At 33.1% G+C, this 18,194-nt stretch overlaps 1 protein-coding gene across 1 annotated transcript in view; it reads right to left on the bottom strand.

The window, feature by feature from the left end:
* The window catches only part of LOC139520483 (uncharacterized), a 19,123-nt gene extending 5,539 nt beyond the window's left edge, over positions 1 to 13,584 (bottom strand). The window contains exons 1-3 of the mRNA XM_071313132.1: positions 13,464 to 13,584; positions 9,727 to 10,750; positions 8,202 to 8,358 (exon numbers count right to left, since the gene is read on the bottom strand). Of these exons, the coding sequence (XP_071169233.1) occupies positions 8,202 to 8,358; positions 9,727 to 10,750; positions 13,464 to 13,499 (1,217 nt within the window). The 5' untranslated portion in view covers positions 13,500 to 13,584. The remainder of the gene's footprint in view (positions 1 to 8,201; positions 8,359 to 9,726; positions 10,751 to 13,463) is intronic.
* Between the last annotated feature and the right edge of the window lie 4,610 nt (positions 13,585 to 18,194).

Raw genomic sequence — 18,194 nt, 5'->3', positions numbered from 1 at the left:
AATAATTTTCAAGTTGTTTGGACTTCTTCTTCTTCAAAAACTACAAACACCAAAAAATTTAACCTGTAGCAGGACAAATGGAGGAAAGGATGAACGAACTAAGGAATGGACAAACAAAAGCACATACTGAAAAACATAATGTCCCTAAGTGGAGGCATAACAGTTGAAAAAGGTAACAAGAGTGCACACGCTGAAATGTCTCGCCTTCTTTACTAATCATTGATATTATGTTGATACTCCTAAATATACAGCTTTATTACGACTGTCACATAAACTTAACATGAACCATGAAAATGAGGTCAAGGTCAGTTGAACCATATACTAGGCAGACATGTACAGCTAACAATGCTTCCATACACCAAATATAGTTGACCTATTGCTTACAGTTTAAGAAAATAGACCAAAAAACAAAAACTTAACACTGATCAATGAACCGTGAAAACCAGGTCAAGGTCAAATAAAACCTGCACGACTGACATATAGATCATAAAATATTTCCAGACACCAAATATAGTTGACCTATGACATATAGTATTAGATAAAAAGACCAAAACTCAAAAACTTAACTTTGACCACTGAACCATGAAAATGAGGTCAAGGTCAGATGACATCTGCCCGCTAGACATGTACACCTTACAATCATTCCATACAACAAATATAGTAAACCTATTGCATAAAGTATGAGAAAAACAGACCAAAACACAAAAACTTAACTATAACCACTGAACCATGAAAATGAGGTCAAAGTCAGATGACATCTGCCCGCTAGACATGTACACCTTACAATCATTCCATACAACAAATATAGTAAACCTATTGCATAAAGTATGAGAAAAACAGACCAAAACACAAAAACTTAACTATAACCACTGAACCATGAAAATGAGGTCAAGGTCAAATGACACCTGCCAGTTGGACATGTACACCTTACAGTCCTTCCATACACCGAATATACTAGACCTATTGCTTATAGTATCTGAGATATGGACTTGACCACCAAAACTTAACCTTGTTCACTGATCCATGAAATGAGGTCGAGGTCAACGGAAAACTGTCTGATGGGCATGTGGACCTTGCAAGGTACGCACATACTAAATATAGTTATCCTTTTACTTACAGTAAGAGAGAATTTAACATTACAAAAAATCTGAACTTTTTTTTCAAGTGGCCACTCAACCATGAAAATGAGGTCAAGGACAATGGACATGTGACTGACGGAAACTTCGTAACATGAGGCATCTATATACAAAATATGAAGCATCCAGGTCTTCCACCTTCTAAAATATATAGCATTTAAGAAGTGAGCTAACACCGCTGCCGCCGCCGCCGTAGCCGCCGCCGGATCACTATCCCTATGTCGAGCTTTCTGCAACAAAAGTTGCAGGCTCGACAAAAACCAAGCATTCTGTGAGAACTGCCTGGTAATACATAGTCCCTACTAATTAAAAATTCATTGTAAACGAACAAAGTCTTAAATTTATCTACAACTTATCATAGTGTAAGCTATATAGCAAATATTAACTCAATATCTTTAAGGATGACGAAACAAATTTTTTTTTTTTTTTTTTTTTAATGAAGTCCAAGGGACATAACTCTGCACAAAATCATCAGACCTAGAAAAATCCTATTGCAAATGCCTTTTATCTATTTCTATATATATGGAGTTAAATGACCGTTGGCAGTCTTTGAAGGTTTTCTACATGGTTAATAAGTTGGTGTCTAGACTAAAAAATACACATGAAATGCTGTTTCATATTATTTAGTCCATGCATTGCTAATTGTAACAATGTAACTTTTTTGTTTATTTTAGACTTTTTGTGATTAGGATGAACGTTTTAGAATGAAATAAATCAAATATGAAAATTTGAGTCAATTAGGTGAACATGAATTTTACAGTTACTGGTTATTTGATAAAAGATGTGGTATGATTGCAAATGAGGAAACTCTTCAAAAGAGACCAAATGACACAGAAATTAAAAACTTTGGGTCATGGTACAGCCTTATTTTTATAGTTCGTTCTTATGTTGTACTGTTATACCACTGTCCCAGGTTAGTGGAGGGTTGGGATCCCGCTAACATGTTTAACCCCGTCACATTAATTATGTATGTGCCTGTCCCAAGTCAGGAGCCTGTAATTCAGTGGTTGTCGTTTGTTTATGTGTTTACATATTTATTTTTCGTTCATTTTTTTACATAAATAAAGCCGTTAGTTTTCTCGTTTGAATTGTTTTACATTGTCTTATCGGGGCCTATTATAGCTGACTATGCGGTATGGGCTTTGCTCATTGTTGAAGGCCGTACGGTGACCTATAGTTGTTAATGTCTGTGTCATTTTGGTCTTTTGTGGATAGTTGTCTCATTAGCAATCATACCACATCTTCTTTTTTATATATTCAATAATGAGCAAAGTTCATACCTTTAATCAGCTATGAAGGCCCAGAAATTACTAACATTAAACAATTCAAATGAGAAAAATAACTGCCTAATTTTTCAACAAAATATTAAACAAACAAAAAGAAATATGTAACACAGCAACAAACAATAAGCACTAAATTACTGGCTCCCGACTTGGAAAGGCACATACAGAATATGGCTGGGTTAAACATGTCAGCAGACAATCAACCCTGACCTAATAACAATCTCTAACATGAACACTATGCAAAAGAGGGACAAAAATATACCAGAGGGACAGTCAAACTCATAGATTGAAAATAAACTTACAACACCATGGCTAAAAATAAATAGACTAACAGACAAATAATAGTACAGAAGACAAAACATTGAAAACTAAAGACTAAGCAACACGAACCCCACCAAAATTTGTGGTGAGCTCAGGTGCTCGGGAAGGGTTAGCAGATCCTTCTCCACATGTGACACCTGTCGTGTTGATTATGTTATTACAAATCCAGTCACAATCATAACCAGATGCTCCGCAGGGCGCAGCTTTATACGACCGCAGAGGTTGAACCCTGAATGGTTGGGGCAAGTATGGACACAACATTCAAGCTGGATTCAGCTCTAAATTTGGATTGTGATTAAATAGTTGACACAGCATAGGTTTCTGACACAGAATGAATGTGGTCTACTGAACTTAAAATTTTGGTTTTGCCTTTGAGCAATTCACTATGCTGTTGAATATTAATCCTCTCAAAAAAATGTTTGAAGAAATTTTCTTTTTATTTATGAAATCTGAAATGAGAAAAATTGACCCCCCCCCCTTTTTTTCACATCCCCCTTTCCCTTATTCCAAAACTGATCTCAATTCAAATTTCTAATGGAGTTTGCAACAATAACTACTCATTTAACTACAAAAGTGCTTGTTATCACTGAATGGTAAAGATTGTTTTAATTTATCAGTTGGTAGTAAAAGTGAATATACATTGTATATTGTATAAAACAAATGATTTAAGTTGATTCCACTACTATTCTGGACAAAGAAAGATAACTCTAATTGAAAATTTCTTGCTATTGCACAATATTGTGCAATTAGATATTTCTTGTTATTATACTTCAGTGTGTTTTTTCTATATCAAAAGTAATGAAATAGTTGTGCTATTTCATTCCACAGAACCATTTGCCATTCAATAGTTTCAAAGACTATTGCCCCGGTGAATAGTTTCATAATCATCTTTCCCGTACTTTTTCATGCTTATTTTTCATTGGACGACAATGATGTCATTGACTACTCTGCTTGGTTACGTATGCTTTGCAACGTCAAACTCCCGCTAATATTGTAAACGGTGGGATCTGTTTGTGTTGATTGTAATTTCACTTATAAGAAGCAATCATAAAAAAGAAGAAAAAATCTTCATGGGGATTTTTTTAAAGATCTAAAATGTAGTACCTTATCCTTAATATGGGTTCGCTCTCCGTATATTAAAAGTGAATTTGCGTTTGGTGTATTTTAGCTAGAATTTGTTATAAGCACAGAAAGTTTAACACAAGCAAGTATTTCTAGTCTTGATTGAAATTAATGAAATATTTATTAATACAAAACGAATTATAAAAAAGTATAGTTCATCATGTGCATATAAAGTTATGTGATATTTTTGTTTTCTTGCAAATGATATATATACACTTTTAGAAAATTAGTTATTTGGTATATATATAAAATACTTAATGGCTGTGTTGTTCAGTATAATAAAACACCTAATGACTGGGTGTGCGGGTAATAGCAAGTTTGTTGTCCCTTCGCATACCAACTATTGCTCTCGGCTTTGCCTCATGCAATAGTTGGTACCTCAGGGACAACAAACTTGCTATTACCCTCACACCCAGTCAATAGGTGTATACTATTGCGCAATACTGTGCAATTGAAAATACTTGCTATTACACAATACTGTGCAATTGAAGATTTCTTGCTATTGCACAATACTGTGCAATTGAAAATTTCTTGCTTTTGAACAATACTGTGCAATTGAAGATTTCTTGCTATTGCTGAATACTGTGCAATTGAAAATTTCTTGCTATTGCACAATACTTAATATAATAATTTTGGATCCTGATTGGGACCAACTTGAAAACTGGGCCCATAATCAAAAATCTAAGTACATGTTTAGATTCAGCATATCAAAGAAGCCCAAGAATTCTATTTTTGTTAAAATCAAACTTAGTTTAATTTTGGACGCTTTGGACTATAATGCAGACCAATTTGAAAACAGGACCAAAAATTAAGAATCTACATACACAGTTAAATTCAGCATATCAAAGAACCCCAATTATTCAATTTTTGATGAAATCAAACAAAGTTTCATTTTTGACCCTTTGGGCCCCTTATTCCAAAACTGTTGGGACCAAAACTCCAAAAAATCAATCCCAACCTTCTTTTTTATGGTTATAAACCTTGTGTTTAAATTTCATAGATTTCTATTTACTTATACTAAAGTTATGGTGCGAAAACCAAGAAAAATGCTTATTTGGGCCCCTTTTTGGCCCCTAATTCCTAAACTGTTCGGACCTCAACTCCCAAAATCAATCCCAACCTTCCTTTTGTGGTCATAAACCTTGTGTCAAAATTTCATAGATTTCTATTTACTTAAACTAAAGTTATAGTGCGAAAACCAAGAAAATGCTTATTTGGGCCCTTTTTGGCCCCTAATTCCTAAAATGTTGGGACCAAAACTCCCAAAATCAATCCCAACCTTCCTTTTGTGGTCATAAACCTCGTGTTAAAATTTCATAGATTTCTATTCACTTTTACTAAAGTTAGAGTGCGAAAACTAAAAGTATTTCGGACGACAACGACGACAACGACAGGGCAGACGACGACGCCAATGTGATACCAATATACGACCAGAAAATTTTCAATTTTTGCGGTTGTATAAAAAGGGAAGTATTTACAACATAAGGAACATATCTTATGTCATCTGATTTACCTTAAGTTGTTCTTAAAAGGACTAGTCCAGTCAAACTGAGTTTTAACCTCAAACTAATTGCAATAGAAAATGTTTTAGTTCTAATCTATAGCATTAAGCCCTTAATATAACAGAAAAAAGTCCCATAAAATCTAACTTGAGGAAAACTCAAAATCAGCATTTTTAATTTCCTATGGAAAAGGAGATAACTCCGCAAAAATGAGTCTTTATTGGTCAGTTTTTGGTTGATTTTCTTTAAATTTATGTAAAGTATGATCCTTTGATGGGGTTATAAGTTCACATTTGACTATATTATATATTCTTCTGCTCATGAAATGTACAAAACGAAAGTGTTCTGGGTATTTTTCTTCTTTTTTGGTGCATTTTTCTTTAAAGAAATTGCAAATTTTTTGACTTTGTGACCATTTTGAAAAAATAATGTGAAAATTTGGTATTATTTATATCTGTATATATTATATTTTTTCAGTATCTTGCTTGTTTAACCCTTTCCTCCATTGAAATTTTTGTTTTGCCTACTTCATTCGCATAGGATTTTTCAACAAAATGTTGAAAATGCTTTAAAGTATTAATGCATTGCTAAAAACAAATATTCCATCAAATAAATTTTAGTCCGATATTCTTATGAATATTCTTTTCATTTTCGATACAAATTTTATTAAGTCTGATGCAGACACTTTGTAGTCAAAGCGTTTCAACTGAGGTACTACACAGGCGTCAAAAGGCATCATTATGGAGTAAAGGGTTAAAGAAACTTTAAACCACAAAAAGAAGAATATATGCTTAATTATTTTTATCAAATTTGAGATTCTTTACCATGACATGCTGAAAAATTCAATAAATAGTCAACTAATGAATTACAAAATCTAGATTGCAGCTTGATAAAAGATATGAAAAGACATATAGAGCTGTTTGTTATACTCTATAGACGGCTAAAATATCAAGAGTCAATACATTCTGTTGAATAGAAGCAGTAAAGTTATAATTTTGTATCAATTTTTATTGATGTTTCTGTCCTTTTTTGCAGAGTTATCTCCCTTTTCAATGCAAATCTCCATAGGAATCTTAAATCATGATTTGTTTTAGTCTTCCTCAAGTAAGATTGTATGGGACTTTTTTCTGTGTATATCAGGGGTATAATGATTAAGATTAAAACTTAAAAATCTTCTGTTGCAATTACTTAAAGGTTAGGGTCAAATTTAGACCTACCCAGGTACATGTAATGACAAACTGAAACAACAGTTGATCCAACTGCCAATGTTGGAGGAAACATCATACCTAAGTCTTGTTCTTTTTTAATTCTGTCATATGAAGGGAATTGACACTGTAATTGCATTCCCAATTTTTTGAGCTGGGGGAATATCCAAGTTTCCTTGTGTGACATCAAGAAATAACTTGATGTTTGGAGTATAGAAATCAAACCTCTTCACTTATAGTGGTCTCGCTAGCCCAAAATAGAAGGGCGCCGCGCCCTGGGTGCCCTCAGCCGCGCCCTGGGTGCCTTCATCCGCGCCCTTCTGCCCTGACGTCTTTTTCCAAAATTCTCTTGTGCCGTTTTGGTAAAATTGCCTTTTGTTTCATCGATTTCTGATCTCCAAGTTAATTACATATATGACACCTGTGTGATTGCCCCCAGGTTAATCATGTCATTACAATCAATTACAATGATAAAGACTTCAAAGGTGTTAACATCTAGGTAATTTAATTAGGACAATGTATCTTTTTGTCATACATTTGATGAATGTGTCAGCGAGTGTGTTTAGCTTGGGTCGGCATTTTCGATTTCCAAGTCACAATGGAAGAGTGTATAAATGAAGACTTTCATGACTTTAGAATTGAATTTAAGTCATCAAAATAAAACTATGCCTTCACAGAAATGCCTTCCATCTCAACTTGTTAGCGACAAGCACAGTTTTTAATTAACGCAAACGTGTTCGAAATTAATTTTGGAGTTACTTCCCCTGTTTTAGCTTATTACAAATTTGTGCTCTAAAAATATTATCTAGTTTCAAAAAAAGGAATAAAGAACCAATTGAATATATAATAACATAATAATGTTACCTTAAGGATATTAACTGTCTTTGAACATATTAAAAAAAATATATTGCAATTTCTGTTTGATAATTATACTTTTAGCAATCCATGTTCTAAACATTGATAAATTAGTAATACACAAAATTTAGACATAATAAGTGTAAAAACCTGGAATTTTTATATAGATAAAAAAAAAAAATTCTTTGACAATGGGTAGAGTGAAGTTAAACTATAAAAACACAATATGTTGATGAAGATAAACGATATAATTCATAACTACACAAACAATGAAATAAAGACTATAGTTAAAATGCATCTTTATTTAAAAAAAACAACATATACAGTAAAAAAAGAGATTCCTTAACTCGTGATACACACAGAAACGTAGACAAAAATATTAGCAGTGCCTTTTCTTATCATAAAAAGTGCCCTGCCCTCCACTGGCACCCTGCCCCTTTTGATTTCTAGCTAGAGCACTGATTACACAAGCCATATTTTTCCATTGTTAAACCACAATTCATATTGTGACCTTTCTGTCCGTATGTTACACAGTGCAGGATTTGATCACAGATATACATTTGTTTATATATGCACACTGGAAGGAGAGCTGGTTGACCTTAATGTGGAAAATGTCAATCTAATTAAAATTAAATCTCGCACTTGCTCCTCTTTGTGTATATATCGCGCGACATAAAAACAATAAGGAGCAAGTGCAGAGATTTAATTTAGATTGGGAAAATGTAGTCCTGGAATGGTTCTTGAAATGAATGTATTTTCAAACCTGGTCTAACCTACCTATAAAATGATTTCCCGCAATCTGAACATAACAAATTCCTTTCTAATGTAAATTTCTGTCCACTTTTTTTATGGTGTGCATAACTTTTTTCATGTTTTCTTAAACTGAGTCTTGTTGTGAAGATCTGTTGGCATGGTTTACACATTATTGGTCCTTCTGTAAAACAAACACATATCATATTTACACAATATGAGGTACACATGGTTTACACATTATTGGTCCTTCTGTAAAACAAACACATATCATATTTACACAATATGAGGTACACATGGTTTACACATTATTGGTCCTTCTGTAAAACAAACACATATCATGTTTACACAATATGAGGTACACATGGTTTACACATTATTGGTCCTTCTGTAAAACAAACACATATCATATTTACACAATATGAGGTACACATGGTTTACACATTATTGGTCCTTCTGTAAAACAAACACATATCATATTTACACAATATGAGGTACACATGGTTTACACATTATTGGTCCTTCTGTAAAACAAACACATATCATATTTACACAATATGAGGTACACATGGTTTACACATTATTGGTCCTTCTGTAAAACAAACACATATCATGTTTACACAATATCAGGTACACATCCTTAATGTTTTTAACAAATATTCCCTAAAGTCTTTTTATTACCCCTGGGTTGATAACTGAAAAAGAAGTTGATTATACAAAACATGTGCAAATTCTTTTTTGTTCTATCTCCTCTCTGACATTCTTGTTCATGTATTCATCATACTGAGGATTCATTTATTTTCGTGGGTACCAATTTTCGTGGATAAAGGAAATTATGTATGCTCTTGCATATTTAATTTTATGGTTTTGACAAAGTCTGCATACATTCCTTAAGAAAATTTGTTATTCATTAAACATTTAAATTCTTAGTTCCCCTATACCCACATAATCCTTAAAAATTGGTATCCAACGAATATTAATGAATCCACAGTATTATAAAATCATAATTTATAAAGAACATCATGCAACATGGTAAAAAAAAAAAATTTGCATTTTGATCTGTTTATCAAGTCAATAGCTCATTGTTTGTAATTCATGTATTTGTCCTGTTGTTGCCACAAGTTTGTATTGCCCATACCCGTAGCCAGGGGGGGTTCGAGGGGTTCGGACGAACCCCCCCTTGAAAACTAATAAGCACTGTTAAAGTCGATGTTCTGTTCGAATTGTGACTGTTAAAGTCGAGTTTGTGAGTCAAACGAACCCCCCTTTGGAAAATCCTGGCTACGGGCCTGTTGCCTTTTATTTTTAATCCAGCTTTCTTCTTTTTGGTTGGTTGCTGTTATTTATCATTGAATACTTAAGAAACAGTACTACATAGTATCATTGGCAGATCCTGTAATTGTTCCCTGTTTGGAATCCTCTGCCCTTCTTTAAATTATTTTCTTCTATTAAATTATGTAAATTTTTCATGATGTTAGGTAACCCCCACCCCTTTCAAAATGGCTTGTTTCTCGCCGGAGTACATAATACTAGTATATATGCATATATTTACCTGTATGATTTTTTTTGTGGTGGGTATATAACCTACTGGGTGTGTCAAAAGATCTATCACATAATTTACAAGTGTTATTCATTTTCATCAAATCAACTTTGGAGACATCTATGGCATGCTGAACTTGGCAGTGATCGGAATATTGAGTGAATGAGTGAAACAACTGTTCACACATAGTGCACTTATATTCCTGGTGAGATTCCATGTGGTTATTATATTGACGGGTAAAATAAAATCCCATTCCACATTTATCACATTTGAAGTTAATAATGCTATGACTTGATTTCATGTGTTCCCTATAAGCCTTTCCACCTACAAAGGTCAAGTCACATTTTTTACAGACATGGATAATGTTTCGACGACGAGTTCTCTTTGGGGCTGATGGGTCCTTTTCAACTTTTTTCTTTGTTTTTCTTTTCTTTTTTACACTTTTAACATTAGACTGAGAGTGCAGAGATTCTTCTTCGATCACAACTTCACTTCCCACATTACTGTAGTCATCACTGTGGTCAACCTGGTCAATACATGTATATGGTTTCTCACTAGTAAAGTTATCATGGCTTCTACTGTAGTCCAGGTTAACCAGTGTTCTATTGTAATTCTGATTAACCAGTGTTCTAAAGGCTTCTGTGTTTATTGTTTCAAAACTATCATTAAGAGTATTGGTGGATTCTTCATCTCTGACAGTTTTTTCATAAATTTCCTTGTTTATTGACTCGGCAATAAACTTATTTGTCGATTGGCTGTTTATTGTTGATGTATTCAATGTACATATTTCATTGCTGACAATAGTAGCTTCATGTGCTATATCCTCTTGAACTGCTCTTATTTGGTCTAAGTTATGTGTTGGATTTACCAATTGGATAGATGTGTGTAGCTTAGATAATGCTCCTGTAGGACTTGATGATGTTGTGGAAGAAAAAGTTTTCAAACATCTTGTTTGGAAGGACAGCAACAAATTGAAACCTTTTTCTTTTTCCTCAGCAGTAAAATGACTTTGAAATATTTCTTCTGCAGACTTCAACTGTGAAAAATAAAAATCATCATTTAAGTATTTTGAATTGAAGATGAATATACATGATTATTTTATTTGAACATCTAATTAAAAGTTTGTGTCAAGTCTTGTTTTCAGCCATAACTGTAGTGTTTGGCAATAGGACAAAAACCATAATGGATTATTGGAAATATTTGGAGACAATTTTCAACTGGAACAATGTTTACATTTTGAATTCATGTATTACTTAGTATTTAAGTATTTTAACAAATAATATGATATAAATTCAGTGAAATCCAGTAAATATGCAAAAGAAAGGCGGGAAAAAACAAAGGGACATTTAAACTGATTCTGAAATAAACTGAAATGGCTGAAAAAGAAAAAGACAAAAAGGTATTTGTCAATTGTTTTTGAATAAAATTGAGAATGGAAATGGGGAATGTGTCAAAGAGACAACAAGCCAACCATAGAGCAGACAACAGCCAAAGGCACAATGGGTCTTCAATGCAGCAAGAAACTGTCATATCATTCATGTTATTAGCCTTTAAAATTCAGCAGGTAACCAACTAGTCTGAGATTGCGTTGAGATTGACCTGCGATTCTGAAGGCTTTTATGAGGGGGCAATACCTTTTTATGTTAACCTGTTTTGACCTTTTTTAAGTGTTGTTAACTGTTATTTGAGATAAAATTGAACTGTTAAGTGTTTTCAACCCACTGTCTGTTATCTGTTCTGTTAAAATTTGCAATGTTGTTAACTGTTTGTTTGAAAATAAACAACAACAACAACAACAACAATACTTTATTTTAAGAGGGTTACACAGTTAGCTATATAACTAATCTTCCCTGAGGCCCTCGTAATGAAAAATCAAACAAAACACAAACATATACTAGTACATTGCATACATACATTAGCATAAAAAGTCAAGTGTGATAATAATGTTCAATACAACTTGATAAAATGTGAGGAAAAAATAAACATGATGACATGATCAGTTTTTTTATATTATTTATACAGCTAGGTTGATTTCAATAAATGATCTGTTATTTTGTATTTGAAAGAATTAATATTTGTAATATTTCTTAACGGTATTGGCAAATTATTCCACAAGAATGGTCCAGAATACATAAAAGATTTTTTGAATAATTCTGTTTTTGGTTTAGGGAGTATGAGGTTTCCTTGAACAGCATTTCTCAAGGGGTACGGATTTCTGTCTGAAACATAATGAAACTTGTTAGTAAGATATGATGGGGCATCATTATTAATACACTTAAATGTCATCACTAACTTATGATATTTTATTCTCTGTTCAACTGTCATCCAGTTTAAGTGTTTGAATAAGGGTGCAGAAGGAGCGAATGGGTCTGTTTCTAGTATTAATCTAGCAGCCCTCTTTTGTAATTTTAATATCCTTTTTAAACCCTCACTGCTACAACTACTCCACACTATACAACAATAATCAATAAGTGGCAAGATATAACCATTATAGAATAATTTTCTGCAGTCTAGATTTAGAAATTTTTTAATCTTTAATAGTAGATATAGTCTAGATGAAATTTTTGAGCAGATCAAGTCAATTTGGGTTGTCCATGTGAGGGAAGGGTCAATTTTAATGCCTAAAAGACTTTCGCATGTGGAAGATTGTATCACTTGATTGTTAATAGTTAAACAACTCTCATTGTAATGTGGCATTGCTCTTTGCTTCGTTCCAATAATCATATATTTTGTTTTATTTTTATTGATGAACATATTGTTATCATTGCACCAGTGATAACTCATTTCGAAAATGGGACTCTGTTACATGTAATTTGACACTTAAAGTGTTCACTGTTTTTAACATAATTTGTCTCTGTGGACTGATCTTTACTGTTATTTACAAGAATTTTAAGATTCACTAATCACATTAAATTTGCTGTCCATTTCTTTCTTTGTCATGTTTGTGGTGCTTCTTCAAAGGCGTTAAATAAAAAAATATAATAGCCTTTCAAGTCATAATTATTTGGACTCATATGTTACTGTCTTTGGAGATCTTTGAGATAAGTAATCCTTAATAAAATTGAGAATGGAAATGGGGAACAACCCAACAAAAGAGTACAAAAAAGCCAATGGCAAAACAAAACTGAGTCTTCAACACGAGAGAATCCTATGCCAGGAGGAGGGCTGAAGCTGACTTTTAAGAGAGCAATCATTTAACTTCAAGCAAAAAGGGGGCGGTAACTAGTTCATATAAACTGTTATCACAGAGATATGTCTCGCTTTTTTGTGATTTCGATAATGCAAATGTTGAAATAAAAAATAGCAACACTTTAACATGTAAGTTCAGCAAATATTCAAAGTCAATAAACTATGACTGAAGGTACATGGCTAAACAATCTCCATGGAAATGAGATGTGCCAATGCTAATACAACTGCATACCAAATACCATTGACTTATCATTAAGTAGTTCTCTTTAAACCAACCTAAACACAAACTCATACATGTAAAATAAGCAAAATTTCAAAGTCAATAGTCCATAACTGAAGGAGCGGGGTCAAATAATCTCCATGGTAATGAGATGTGTCAATACTTATACAACTGCATACCAAATATCTTTGACTTACTACTAGTGATAACTCAAATAATTAATCAATCATTTTATTTTAACCCTAACCCTTCTACCATATGTCTCTGCTTCTACTGTTCTTCTGCAGTTTATTGTGCTTGTGTAATGAAAAGGGTATTTTAAGATTATTGCTTAACATACCTTCACTGAAAATAATGTGAAATAGATGCTCTGCATTTTAATACATTTGAAAATCTGGATTTGGGAATAAATAACAAATTTGAGCTTTTTTCTGTTGGGGACAGAAACGAACGTAAACGTATAATATACATTGGATAATGCTCTAGCTAGATAGTTTTCTGATCGAATCATTTAAAATGTAACTTAATTTTGAAGAAAATTAAGCGACAACAACGCATCACAACGTTCTAAATAAAAATCTTTATATTTACTCACTTAGGTCAAGTTACAAGGATCCGGTCTTTTACACGAAGAAAGAGAGCTCTTTTTAAACACGAAAGAAAATTAATAAAAAAAAGTTCCTCTTTGTAAGGTTTAGGGTTAGGGTTAGGTCCAAGTTATGGTTATGGTTATGGTTAGGGTTAGGGTTTAATACTAGGTTAGGGTTAGGGTCAGGGTTAGGGTTAGGGTTAGGGTTAGGGTTAGGGTTAGGGTTAGGGTTAGGGTTAGGGTTAGGGTTAGGGTTAGGGTTAGGGTTTAGTAGGTTAGGGTTAGGGTTTAATAGGTTAGGGTTAGGGTTTGATAGGTTAGGGTTATGGTTTAATAGGTTAGGGTTAGGGTTAATGTTAACTATTCAACTAGCTACATTGTTCCGGGACTTTTCAACTAGCTACTTTTTTCCGGAACTTTTCGACTTCACTCGGAATAAAACAACTAGTTTGAAAGTTGTTTGTTCCGGCGAAACTTTTTAACTAGTTATTTCGTTCCAATGTAACATAGGGGCTGTTACATATATCTCTGGCTTGTGTTAAAGGATATATTTAGACCAAACTGTTGATTGTTTTATGCTGTGCAGTTACATAAGATTTCATGTTAGGGGGAGTGTTGAATGCTCACAATCATGTTTAAGAAAAAGAAAGAGGAAACATGATCCTTTTTTAGAAACTAATGAGTTTCCATTCACTGTCCTTCTAGAGAAATCATGTCTTTAATATATCAATATACTATGTTCATTATTATATTAACTTGATTAATGATTCATTTAACAGTGGAAGGATATATTTGTTTCATACATTTAGGCTAACAGTTTTAAGTATTTACGCCATGCACATAAATGGTGAAAGAGATTTTGGTAAACCTGACAACATCTGACATATATTATATCTTATAGTACATTTTTACGACATATGGTAAATGTACAGCTTTTGACTGGAGGGCTAGGAAACGTTTTGAAAGTGTATATAGGCTCGAAGAAGACTACGTGTACAGCTGTAAAAGGAGGTAAAAAAAAAAGATTAACAAGTGAACACAGACAAAAGAAAAATTGTTAGTATAATAGTCCGAGCTTCGGATCACTGGTCACATACTACATAAATGATTATTTCTAATTGATATTCTAACTTAATTGGTTGGCATACTCATATATATTCAAATAAAGAGTTGAACAGAAGAAGAAGAAACAGTTGACTTGAGAAAAAGTTCTGTAACATCACGTGTTTTTTTTTTATGTTTTTGTTTTCTTTAGTTTTCTACATTTTTTCCCACATGAGTTTGTGTTGGGTTTTTTTTAAAGATATTTTAGCATTTTTATTATAAAGGAAACATATATACATAATGTATGTATATTATGTCTCTGCTAATTCGTACAGTTATGTTATTTTCATATTGTCTAAAATTCTAAATGGAACTCATTCTTACAAGTGACTGATATGTTTCCCTTGACTGACAGACTGTTATATTTTCATCTTTATAGAAAACAATAACCCCAGAACATTATATGTAAAACAAACCAAATTCGTAGTGAAGCTCCTATTTAGAGGGAGAGGTGCTCAACATACCTTGCAATGTGCAAATTTATGATAAATGAATTAATATCCGGCGTCGGCGTTAACTATTATGGTGTTAAGTCCATTTTTCAGAGGGAAGAAGAACTGTAGACTTCATACTAGAATAGGATGCCTTTTAGTATATACGAAGTTTCTGTCTGACACATGTCTATTGTCCTTGGCTTCATTTTTATTGATTTAGCAACTACACGAGAAAAGTTTATTATTTTCATAAAGTGATTTTTTTTATGCATAATATATTTCTCATTTGAATTGTTTTACATTGTCTTATCGGGGCCTTTTTTTAGCTGACTATGCGGTATGGGCTTTGCTCATTGTTGAAGGGCGTACGGTGACCTATAGTTGTTAATGTCTGTGTCATTTTGGTCTCTTATGGACAGTTGTCTCATTGGCAATCATGACACATCCTCTGTTTGATATAACTTTATTTCGTATTTTGGATTCGGGTTTACATGATCTCAACCTCATTTCATGGAACAGTGGTCAATGTGTCAATGTACAGATACAGTAAAGCAGAAGCTGAACTATATGTGGAACAGTGGTCAATGTGTCAATGTACAGATACAGTAAAGCAGAAGCTGAACTATATGTGGTGTATCGAGGGATTCTAATGTATACATGTCAACTTGGAAGTTTTCATTCGACCTTGACCTCATTTTAACGGTACATTGGTCAATGTTATATTTTGTTTGTGTTGTAATGCTTTTCTAATACTATAAGCAATAGGTCAACTCTATTTGGTGTGAGGAGTGCTTTTAAGTGAACTATTTGTTATACAGGTATCTTATGTCCTTGACCTCATTTTACTCAAACCACGAAAATTGGTACCCACGAAAATAAATGATTCCACAGTAATAAGTTTCAGTAGTTTGGTTCACTTTTTAGATAGGATACTATAAGCAATAGGCCTATTATACATGTAGTTGGTGCATGGCATGATTTAAAGGTGTACCTGTTTGTCTGACCTTGACCTCATTCTCATGGTACATTAGTCTATATTATGTTTTCCTGGTTAAATATATGTTTTTTAAATACTTTTAGTATATCAACTATATTATGTTGTCTACTCTATCTATGGTCGGGTTGTCGCTTTGACACATTCCCATTTCCTTTCTCAATTTTATAATACCTTGACCTCATTTCTATCAAGTTAATCAAGTTATCATGATTGGGCTATTTCTTGTTTTCTATAAGCAATATGTCAACTATATATGCTGCATGGACAGATTGTAACTGACGTGTACATGTCTGTCTGGCTTGTTTATCTTACTGCTTGACCTTGTTATTAAGGATCGTTAATAATGTTAGTTTTAAGTGATACTTGTCGTAAAACATTATCGCTAGAACTATCCATCTAAATTCAAAGTATTTATTGTCTAGCTCCTGTCCTTATTGGAATATAAAATTATTAAAAATAAGTCACTATTGCTGAAGGTCTCGCCTTTATTGACAATCATTACAGGCAAGACAATAAACTGGTTTGCCTATAACTGGCCTGTTGTATTCTGAAAAGGAACCATTTTTCCCTTTAGGACTGTTAGTAGTTACTGGTTTCCTTTGTTAGTCTCCATTACATTTATTGAGTCAAGCAATTTAAAGCTTGACATAGTATATAGACACGTGTCTTTTAAAAGACTACATATTGATTAAGAATGGTGTATACCTCCTTTTATTAAAATCAATGAAATATCTTTTTTGTTTTGTTCTGCAATTGTATGATTGATTTTAACATTCGATTTTGGCATCTGAACAGGTTGTTGAATTTATAACTAAATTAATTAATGCTGTCATTTACTTAGTCGGAATTGATGTTCATTAGCATGTGACAAAGAAGAAAACTTGTGTTCAAATCTATCAGCTGTGAGTATCATTGATAATGGTGGACGTCTTCATTTTGTCATTCTCTGTACTAGCTATGCAGTACTGATTTGTTGTATATGCTCCTGTTATGATTAAAGGGCGACAAATGTTTGGCATTTATTTTGAAAAGAATTACCTTACAGACTCATTCAGACTTTGATTGTAAGCCACCAGTTGCTTTGTAGAAAATGTCTTCCAAAGATATTGTGAGTCTCCTGTTTGTTACCTAAATATCTCATTTTAATTTCTTCTTCGATGTCAGATAGTACTGTTCTACAGATGGAAGATTATACATATTTGCCAAATTAGTTTAATTGTATTTTTTCAGTTGCTTGTATCAGTTGTAATTTAGCGTAAGAAAAGTTTAGTGTAAAATCTGATCATAATTCCCTGAAGGTTTAGTAGATATAGATATGTGACATCGTGTGATTATCAGTGAGACCAGAATGAAGAAGATGGTTAAATATGATGATGGATTGGTGTTTTACCTCCAGTGGGAAATATTACAAACTTATCATGAAAACAACATATCAATGAGATATGAATCCTGCTTTGTACTAGACCAACAAAATGAGTCGAGTTTTTTTAATGACAAGTTCACAATATTTGCAGGAAGGCAGGTCAACCTACATAAGACTGAGCTAACCAGTCTTTCCTCTTGCCACTAAAGGCTGTGAGCTTGACAAAGAATCAGCAAATGTCAATTTTGAAGGCTTGGGTTTGTTCATGAAGGAGACAGAAGACCTACTCTAGGCTAGAATGCTACCAAAAGACTACTATTGCAGTCATCTCTATGTGAGTTCAGTGTAGGGCTTTCAGCAATGAGCACACTCGCCATACTTCTGCCCTATAAAATACTGTCCTACATTGTGGTAGCCATTTTGAATGAAATTTAAGGTTCCAATGAGTCTTTATTTGTTATTGAATTAATTAAGATGGAGAAAGTCTGAAGGATTATGAAGGTCAGGTACAATAGATTAGACACTTATGAAGTAGATACATAAAGATTGTTTGTTGAATTCAGATGTCTACCGGTATTCTTTTT

The sequence above is a fragment of the Mytilus edulis genome, chromosome 4, assembly GCF_963676685.1.
Source record: "Mytilus edulis chromosome 4, xbMytEdul2.2, whole genome shotgun sequence".
Classification (NCBI taxonomy): Eukaryota; Metazoa; Mollusca; class Bivalvia; order Mytilida; family Mytilidae; genus Mytilus; species Mytilus edulis.
This window is presented reverse-complemented; position numbering and strand designations above follow the sequence as displayed.